General features: G+C 40.2%; 1 protein-coding gene across 7 annotated transcripts in view; it reads left to right on the top strand.

The window, feature by feature from the left end:
- The first annotated feature begins 1,296 nt into the window (after positions 1-1,296).
- APBB2 (amyloid beta precursor protein binding family B member 2) overlaps positions 1,297-10,359 on the top strand; it is a 90,908-nt gene continuing 81,845 nt past the window's right edge. For all 7 annotated transcript variants that reach the window (XM_062493479.1, XM_062493478.1, XM_062493476.1 and 4 more), the window contains exons 1-2: positions 1,297-1,315; positions 5,298-6,098. In XM_062493479.1, coding sequence (XP_062349463.1) covers positions 1,297-1,315; positions 5,298-6,098 — 820 coding nt within the window. The remainder of the gene's footprint in view (positions 1,316-5,297; positions 6,099-10,359) is intronic.

The raw sequence follows: 10,359 nt of genomic DNA, 5'->3' as shown, positions 1-10,359 counted from the left end.
TAATTCGCTTTCTTGGCTCTGATGAGCTTTTTCTTTTCAGCTTCCAAGCTCAGTCCAGCTAAGATGTCATTGCCAGAGGGAGCAGCAAGAAGAAAATCATTGGCTGTAGTCTCTGATCTACCACAGCACTTCATTTGAATATTTTCTTTCCTTTCCTATTCTGAAAGTGTTAGGCCTGAAGTTTGTATAGATATATAGGTAAGAAGAATCAAATGACGTTTGATACTAAGAAAGCTTTTAGTGTGAATTATGATTTCAGCTAATAATGTAAATCTGGAGTTTATTAGGATGCTTTGGCTGACATCTGTTTACCTATTACCATTTAGCTGGTTGCAGTTTTAGAACCAAAGTTTTAACATTAGAATTCACCCTTTGAAGTGAATGGAGTTAGCTGCAATCATTGTATAATGAAGGTGTTCTCTACAGCTGCTTAGACTTTACTAAAGCCCAAGAATATAAGATTTTTGGCTGTAGCCCCATGGCATGAAGTTTTCATTAAATGTTTTGTACTCAAGAGATATTCTTGCAGAAGGGTAATCTGTTTTATGGGAATATTTGGGGGGGGGGGGGTTTCTTATGTTTCCTAGATGCAATGACAAAAATTGTCATGAGTACCTTGTCTCTCACTGTGTGTGTCATTCATATCCAAAACAGAGACTTTAGGGCAAAATGGTTTATTTATGAGAAGATGGCCGGGAAAGGGTCCCATACTCCATACTGGAATTTACTGCCTTCCTTTGTTTTTACGATTCCCTCCTGTGAGATCACCCCTCTGCTTCTGTAGTGGGTCTAATGCAGAGCACAGCTTCTTAGTTTCATATGCTAGATCTCATTCTGCAAATTTTCTTGTGAACCTGCCTTACTGCTGTGTTGTCTTTTCCCAATGCTGCTGCGGTTTCCTGAGTAAGCTGTAATTGGATAATTGGGAAAATTCTTCTATATTCCAATGTATATAAGTTTTTACTACAGTATGTTGACTAAAACTGAACAAAATTTTTGAATTTGTGCTCTGTGTAAATTTGTACATTAACAAAAATATAATAGTTATTTTTAATTACATGTTTGTGTTGCTGCAGACTAGCCTCTCCCATACTTTAATGACTGTCAAATATCGTTAAAAAGGTCCCCACTGTCATGCTGTGAGCTTTATTTAGAATGCTTAATATCTCTCAAGAGCTTCTAAAATGTGGTGTTTTTCTTTTGTGTTTTCCTTTGGTTTTAATTCTTAAATGGTCCCTCTTTTCAGATTTCAAATTATAATCTATTTCCTGATGCATTGCTGACGCCCCGCGAGCCATGTCAGAAGTACTTCCAGGTCAGATGCCCCTTTAAAAGATTCTGCTATGCAAATATATAAAATTTTCCTATTCTTCTTTCCAGGCACATATTTCACTTTCATTTTGCACTTACACATGAAAAAGAGAAAGCACTTCTTTTATTTTTTTTTAAATGTGCCTTTTGAAGAAACTCTCTATTCAGCTTTTTTAAAACTTTCAGACATTATGATGCAAAAAAGTCATTAGATAGCCAAGACAAATTGGTCATGCGCTATTCTTTGTTTGCAATGGCATTTTCTCTCTCTTTCTTCTAGCTCTAAATTTTATGACAAGATTGAAAGACATCAATAAAAGCAATTCAAGTAGTAATGTTATTTGTATTATTATGATCCTTAGAGAATTGGCATTACTCTGTGTTAAACACATTATAGTGGTTAAAGTATTTCAATCTATATCTGTAAGAATGTTAAAAATCTGCAATTGAGGCTGGGAGTTCTTTTTAAAAGTGTGCAAATTGAAACTCTTAATGAATTGCTATGACAGATCTTCTACCAAGTTAAGTGCTGTCTTGAAAAACCAACAATTTAACCATGTTATTATTCCCAGCAATGATAATGTTCTAATTGTCGTTAGCTTTTCACCAGAGCAGAATATTTTTTTAGTGTAATACCCTAATTTTACTCACAATTTAACAATGTTCCCCCACTTAAACTGAGACATGTGTGTCAACTCAGTGATTTGTGGTCTGGTTGTCCATTTGTGTTTGCTTTTCAGCAGAAGGGAGAGAAATTGAAGATATGGTGCCCTGTGCCAGTGGCATGGTCCTTGCTGGCAGGCAGTCATCACAAGGAGCTGTCTGAGAGGGGGATGGAGTCTGCCTGTGGGAGATGGATGCAGGAATCTAGGGTTCCTGCATTTTATTGAGGTTTTTAATTGGAAAGTTGGGATGTGCTTCCCCTGGGAAAAGTGGTGTGTTTCGAGCATTGTTATGTCTTGTACACAGAAGGAGGGACAGGCTATTGCTCTTCCTTACACTGTTCTACTATGCAGTCTTTCTTCAGTGCTCTCCAGCATTTCCTTGTGCACCATTTTTTCTGGCACTTTAGTTAGTCCTCATCTAGTTTCGTAGCAACTTCTGCTCTTGAGATGGAAGATCTGCCTAGATGTATTTCTTCTTCTCTTTTTGCCTTCTTTTCTCTTATTTCTTCTCCCTTCCTCTCACATCTGTGTCTGCTTCCAAGAGCAGAGGGGAGCTGGCTGTGTGCATCCCAGGCTGTGGCTGGAGCGCAGGGTGACAGCCAGCGAGCAGGCTCGTGGTCCCTGAGAGAACAGCCTGCTTCACTCTGTGCCCTCCCTGTGCTGCTGTTTGCCTGTTCACTGATCATTTGATCATGATGGTTTGATCAAAGGATCACCTGAGATGGGGTCAGGAGGGGAGATGATGTCTAGGGGAGGGTTTGTTTTGACATTTTTCTGTTCATGGTCATGCACCAGCCAACTTAACCCCCAAGTCACAAAGACTCCTTGGCTCAGTCATTGAACAATGTGCCAATGTTCATCAAATCAGTGGAGAACCTTTATCAAGCAGATTAGTAAAATGTAATACATCTTGTTGCAATGTTTCCAAGGGCTTATTCTTAACAGTATTTCTGAGCAATGAAACAAGAACAGCAGGGGACAAGCTAAACTGGCAGGCAAATACTTAAGCTTTATCTAGGAAGATTATTTTTTAAGAAATTTGTTCAGTGACAAAATTAGTGGCAAACATCGCATAAGTAGCCCGTTTGTAACAAAGGAGAAGAATAAATTTCAGTCTTGTTCACATTGTAGTAATTTATTTATTGGTGAAAAGCATGAATGCTTATTTTAATTTGCCAAAGCATGAAGCAAAATGTAATCTAGCAAAATCCCTAGATACCATGCAATTGCACAAATCCTAAAGGTCAGGCAGTAAGGGGGGGAAATTATCCTGCCCTATTGTTTTACTTTTTTATGTCACTTTCACGTTATCAGATTTTAAGTGATTCAGAAAAGAATACAAAGCAGCCAGTTGACATGTAGAAACTGCTTAAGGCAAAACATTTTGGTAGCATCTGATCAGATGTGACCTTGCCTACATTAGACCCGGTTGGTTTTGAACAAGATCCAGAAAGCTCTGAGTGTTTATATGATGTGTTTATCTGAGAAGTAATTAATGAAGTTCCTTTAAATTTTGTAATAGTTGTGTTTTAAGTAGTTTGTGGCTAAAGTTTGTTTTGGGATGTTTGTTAGCCGTTGCCTAAGATGTTGGCTTTTGCACAGCATGTGCATGGGGTTATCCGTCTTCTAAAGAATTTGCAGTTGGTTTAGACTGACTGACCAGGGCTTGAGAAATTGGAAAACATGAAAAATTATAAAATTTAGTTTAAATTCTGTTTTTAACAAGTTTTAGAAATTGTTCTTCAACAGCTGGATGGGTGATTCAGGGAACAAAGGGTATTATTACTTGATCTGCTTGGTTTCAAATGAACCAGAGTGATGTTTGCAAGTGAGCAGCTTTGACAGCACATCAAAGAGGAGAGAACACTAGCAACTGTGCCTATATTTAGGTAACAATGTGAAGTGTTCCTTTTCACTCTGTTTATGTATTATATGTTCTTTTAAAATCCATATATTTAATCTCTTATAAATCTGTACAGCTGTCAGTTCTGTCATATATCAAATATACAAGGATGCAGCACAGCTCAGCTGGAATGAACTGTCATCAACTAGCTCAAATTACAGCTTTTCATTCCTGGATAAGCCCCAGATACCTTTTTATGTGCCATATAAGCAGTCAGTGATAACTGAGAATTAGGAATAACAGAAAGGGTGTTTCATGTTGTGGCAGATGGGAGTGATTTATTAATTGGCCTCTAATTTAGTTGCCAGGTATCAAACAAAAGTGACTACTGTGCTAAATTGAGGTGTTCATGGAGTACTTGTTCAGATTAGTGGAAGCCATAAAATACACAGTACAGGAACAAATTACAGGTTTTTTAATAAGTTTTAAAATATATATATATCTATATATAGATACATAGATAGATATTTTTAATAGTCTAAAAAACTGCTCCCTCAATAAATTTAATATTTTTTCAAAATATGAGCTGTGCCCCGGCTAAGAAAAATCAGAAACTTGTTTACAAGCAGACAAAGAATTCTATTATTTAACAGTGTTGTATGTGTACTCTGCCCTAGGATGTATGTTTTATCCTTAGGCTTGAACTTTGTGAGCTATAGAAACAGTAAACCATCTCTGGAGTCAGCCCTTTTTTTGAAGTTGTTTAAATTCCAGCAGGGTATTTTGTCAAGGGATTTTTTTCCCGCCCCTGGAAATCAAATACACCTTTGTGAAATAATTTCCTGTTTGTATTCCCTGACCCTCTACTTCCTTTCTCTAAAAAAAAAAAAAAAATGAAAAATGAAGGTGGGAAGGGAGGGAGGGGAAAGAAGGAAGGACAAATAGCAGAGAAAATGCAGATGTTAGGAGTCAACAACTGACCAGCCAGTCAGGCTTTAGCAGTAACAGCACTACCCAAAGATGAAAAAGAAGCAGCATGTGTCTGCAGTCTGCTTAGAAATATTTCGAATTTCTGCTTCCTAGTGATGAGTACTTGAGGATTTACTTCCCTCCTTGTTTGAGACAGAGGTGAAATACTGAAACAGTTAGGGTAATACAGTGAGAGTCTCAGGCATTTGCAAAGGGCACCCCTGCTGTCCCAGAGTCTGCCTGCAACAGAGTCAGAAATGAAAAATCTGCCCTGTGTAGGGTTAAGTGTTCTGCTTTTTCTCATCTTTGTGGTCCTAATGAACTCTGTTTTTCTCCCTCTGTTCTTTATTTCATAAGATAAGCTTTTTTCTCTTCTCTTGCCCACTTAGGTTATGGTAATTTTCCTTCTGTAAAACAATTACCTGAAGTGCTACATGCCTTTACCAGAAGCCCTAGCACAAGAGTGTGTGTAATGGATGAGTTTCACGACTGTTTCTTTTCCCTTTCAGTCGATTCCGGCGTGGACGCGCTGGCAGTGTTCATGGCAAGCGGCAGCACGACGGACGTTGTGAACCGCAACAGCCCCGCCACCCCGCCCAACACCCTGAACCTGCGCTCCTCTCACAACGAGCTCCTGAATGCAGAGATCAGGCACACAGAGACCAAGAACAGCACTCCTCCCAAATGCAGGAAAAAGTACGCGCTGACTAACATTCAGACAGCCATGGGACTTTCCGATCCAGCAGCTCAGCCCCTTCTGGGGAACAGCTCTGCCAATATAAAGCTGGTGAAGAATGGAGAAAACCAGCTCAGGAAAGCTGCTGAGCAGGGACAGCAGGATCCCAACAAAAACCTCGGTACCACTGCGGGCGTAAATGTAACTTCTGAGAAGTTTGAAAGCAATGAGCCGATCCCACAGGATTCCTCTGGCTGTGAAATACTACCCTCGCAGCCGAGGAGGACCAAGAGCTTCCTGAATTACTATGCAGATCTAGAGACATCAGCTCGAGATCTAGAGCAGGGTTTTGTTGCGATGGAAGATAAGTCTGCACAGAGCAACAGCCAGGCTTCCACCGTTATCGTCAATGGGGAAGTCCTGCCCCGGAAACAGAACAAGATGCCGAGCCCAGAGGATGGCCAGGTTGCCACAGTATCATCAAGCCCTGAAACAAAGAAAGATCATCCAAAAACTGGGGCTAAAACAGACTGTGCCCTCCACAGGATTCAAAACCTGGCCCCAAGTGATGAGGACTCCAGCTGGACCACCCTGTCCCAGGACAGCGCCTCGCCGAGCTCGCCTGATGAAACAGGTACACAAGCAAAGGCTGCTCACAGCCACTGAATTAGAGAAGGATTATTCAGCTTTTCTCAGCTGGTGCCAGGGACGAGAGAGGTGGTTTAGCAGTTTCAGTGGAGAAGTGGATTGTATCAAAATACAAGCACTGGCCTTGCACACAGCTGCTTGTCCGCTAGGGAATGATTGGAAGCTTCCTGGTGGATTGTAGCAGCTTTATGAAAGGCACCAGCAGATGCCCTATACAGGGTCCTAGAAAAATGCTAACTGCACCTCTTGCTAGTTTATAAATAATTGCTCTTCAGTAATCAGTGGGTGCATGTTCTGAGAAGAACATGATTGTCGGGAGATGCTGAACTACTGATAGCTACCTACACACAACAGAAAAGCTTTTCTGAATGTTGATTTTTACGTTCAATGAAGATTTTTACTTTTGTAATGAACAGCTTTGTAAGTGTCCCACTGCATCCCAGTCATTTGATGGTGCTCCCTACCTATGTGCCAGCGTGGGTAAAGAGAATACCTCCCAGCTGAGGAGTTGTGCAGTGAGCCCTGCTGGTTTGTCTGTCCTGGAGATCTGTGGTTTTGGGCATGGACAGGGCTCTTCACTGCCACTGCATCTAGGGTAGGAGGAGAGCATCATGTGGGGTCTTCACAGCTCAGTGCTCTCCAGTCGTTGCATTTATGCTCCAATAATAGATGTTAAGGCCCAAAGAAAGAAAGACATTTATCTAGGGGAAAAAAATTCAGTTTGTTTTAGTCATATGACTTCTGGGAAGTCAGAAAATCCCCCGGTATTGAGAACAGTTAATCCATAAAAGAATGTAGTCCAGCAGATACCTAGGGAATTATTAATCTTCAGTCCAGAGATCATATTTAGCACTTCAGTTTATGCAGAAATACGATAGAAATATGATTTTCCTGAGAAGACACTGTTGAAAATAACAGTATGTTTCTTTCAGCCCTTCTGAATTGTTTTGTCTTCTTCCTCTTCCCACTCTTAACAATATTTCATTATTCAGATCCTGGAAATCTGAATGTTGTTTTGTGAGGTATTTTTGTTGTTTTGTCTTCATGTGTTTTCTTTTGGAGTTGTGTAATTCAAAAACTCTGAAAAATTTATTCTCAATTTATTGCACTAGGAATGCATCATTGTTTAGATAGAATGCTCCTGAAGTCTCCTTAGGGCAAGATGCTTCTACATGTGGCCTAATAAAAAGGTGTTTTCAAGAGCCTTGACCTTCTCTCTGAGTGAAGAGGTCAAAAATAAAAACAACTCAATTTAAAGATACAAAACAACTGACTTATTTAAACAAATATTAATGTTGATAAACAGATATGATAGAATCCATTAATTACGGGCACTGGACACCACAAACACAGTATAGTATAAGAAATTTGTTTTGTGGAAACTTCTTTTTTTCTTCTCCAGGGAAATTATCTGTATGAGCATCTTGACAAGAACTACATTGACCTCAAGTTTCAGATAATTATATTAGCAATTTCAGTTGTCTAACCTTCTGAGATTCAGTACTTAAAAAAATAAAAAAAGTTTGCAGTGATTTTAGAAGCAGAAAAAACCTACAGTCAGCAAAGTAATGGGATGTCATCGAGATCTTAGCACATGCCAAGCCCTAATGGGTTTTCAGGCAGCCTTCCTAGAGACAGGCAGTGACTTGCCAGCAGAGGTGATTGACACCCAGTCCCCCAAACAAGGAAACCTGCCTCCCTTGGCCTCAGGCACTGCATCTCCCCTGGGATCTATCCAGCTGAATCCCCTGTCATTTGGAGAGTCTTATGAATAACCAGACACCAGCTCCACGTGGTTTTAATACTGCAAATGGACCAGAACTGGGTTCATATCATGGGGAGTGCTTCCTCCTTCTCTCTCTAGAAACCATCCTCAGTCTAGCTTTCAAAGGAAACACATCTTGTGTTATTACACCATCTACCTATTCCTTCTCTCCCTCTCTGTGTACTCATCAGTTTGACCTGGATGAATCTGTATGTATTCACTGGATGAATCTGTGGTGCAAGCAGCAGCAAAGCACATGCCTCAGAGCTCAAACCTAGGAGACAGTGAGGGTGATGTTTTCTGTTTGTAGCTTGGTGGTTTTGGTTTGTTTTTTTCTTAAGAAGCTCCCTAGAAGGCAGGCACATTTCTTAATCTTTGTATCACCTGGAAAACTATTTCAGTGGATAGTTGTTCTGCCACAGTAAAGTGCAATGTTCTGTGTAATAATCTCTAATGAATTAGAAATAGGAGTTCTTCAAGAAATAAAAAGAATTGTCTTTGCCTCCAAACCAACAAGAAAACTGCAATGTGCTTTTCCTTTCTGTTTTAATTTAAATAAAATCCCTTCCTTCTAGAGCCAGGAATAGCCCCATAATTAGGAAAGTCCCTGAGATGTGGTACACATGGTGCTAGGGAGCAGCAGATGTTTCTTGCTCTATTCCAGCTGCCACTCTTGCTCTCTTTGGGGTTGTGGGAGGATGTGCAGGGGCAGCAACCTCCTCTGGCTCCCTGGTCTCTCAGCCTTTGGGTCACATGATGTCTGGTTTCTCCCTAGTTGAAATCAAAGGGGTATTAAAACCACAAGTGTCCTCTTCTTCAGGAGTGCTGCTGCGGTGTGCAGCTGGAATATACCAAGTGCCTGCCTGCTGCTGGTCTCCAAGCAGATACAAGAGGGCAGTTTAATAGCTGGTTACAAATAAATTAGTTCAAACCCGGGCAGAAATGGCAGCTGTGAGACTGGCCCTTGGGGATCAGGAGTGCTGCTCTTGTAAAGAGAGCCTGGTGTTCTGAAATAACAGCACAGCTGGGGAAAATAGCCCTCTTAATACAATAAAAATTACAGTAAATCATGAACTAGTCAGAAAGACTTATAGCAGTGGTCAATTCTGCCTCTGATTTTAACCAGCATCTTTGACCAAATTAAAATGGATGTCCTCTTAAAAGCATGATTCTTCCTTTGCAGTACCTATCTGATACAGACAGTAAGTCTGTTACTTGATCAGAATGTGTTTTCTGTGCTCTTGAGTGGGGAAAAAGATTTATGTACTAAAAATACATTCAATTACATTATAGATTAACACAAGTCCTATAAAACTAGAGTGAACCCCTACAGAGTTGTAGGGTTCTAAGTAAAAACCCAATTTTTAGATTTTTGGGAATAAGAATCTCTGGTTCACACCTGCTGTACATCCTAAAGGCTGGCAACTTTTAATGTTGGGCTATTATATTTTTTTTTAATCCTGCATGTTGCTGAAAACCATGTGTCAAGAACAGTGCATGTTTTACAGTCTCAGGCTTGACTGTTTGCTGACTGCTTATGAAGTTAGAAAGGTGACTATTGCTTTATATCCCCAGTGTGTGTGTAGAGGTAACATTGTCCATGTGAAGTTACTGAGTATTTGTCTCTTATTTAGCCATCCCTATAAGATGACTTTAGGGTCAGTTTAAAAGAAATAACACTTCTAGGGCAGCCATGGGTACACAATATTCACAGATTCAGGGTCTACTGGTAGAAGGTGATAAAATAATTCAAACTTGATAGTAAATTGAACTTGAAAGATTATCCTCTCAGGCCCACATTACCACTATCAGTTGCACAGGGAGACTGCTTGCTGTATTTAGGCAGTCAGGTTGTTTTTCAGTGATTCTCAGTGGAGATACCTAAATCCCTATCCTGGATGCTTGAGTGCTCCGACTTGAAATCTAAAGATTCCACAAATAAGAGTGGCAATCAGCACCCAGATTCCACAGTTAAGAGTAATAATCAGCACCCTTTTCAATGTAGATAACAAAAATGGGTATGTAAAAGTGAATTTTAATGTGCCTAAATTCCGGAGTGGGAGAATAGATGCTTTATGTAGCAGTGATTAACATCCTCTTCCAAACTCTGTTTGCAGCTCCCAAAATTTGGGACTACAGAAGAGGTTTGCCAGAATGTGTTGTATGGTCACAGTTACAGTTTCATACTTAACTGTTTGCTAAAAAGTTAATGATTTTTCAGTTCATTAGAGCCATTCAATTTCCTCCTTGGAGTGAGCTTGGTTCAACTGCCCACCGGGTGTCCCTTGAGATGTCTGGGGGTGTCCAAGACAGGCAGTAGAGAAGAGGCAAGAGCTAGGACTTGCATTTGGAGAAACAATCACAGGCTGAGCAGAATGCACGTTAAGCAGCTGAATAGAGTGAAATACCTGCCCTGTAGTGCAGAAATGAAATTTGTTCATTTACTGTGTCTGTCTTTGTTTTAAAAATGCCTCCTTGTTTA

This window comes from Cinclus cinclus, chromosome 5 (assembly GCF_963662255.1).
Source record: "Cinclus cinclus chromosome 5, bCinCin1.1, whole genome shotgun sequence".
Lineage (NCBI taxonomy): Eukaryota > Metazoa > Chordata > Aves > Passeriformes > Cinclidae > Cinclus > Cinclus cinclus.
This window is presented reverse-complemented; position numbering and strand designations above follow the sequence as displayed.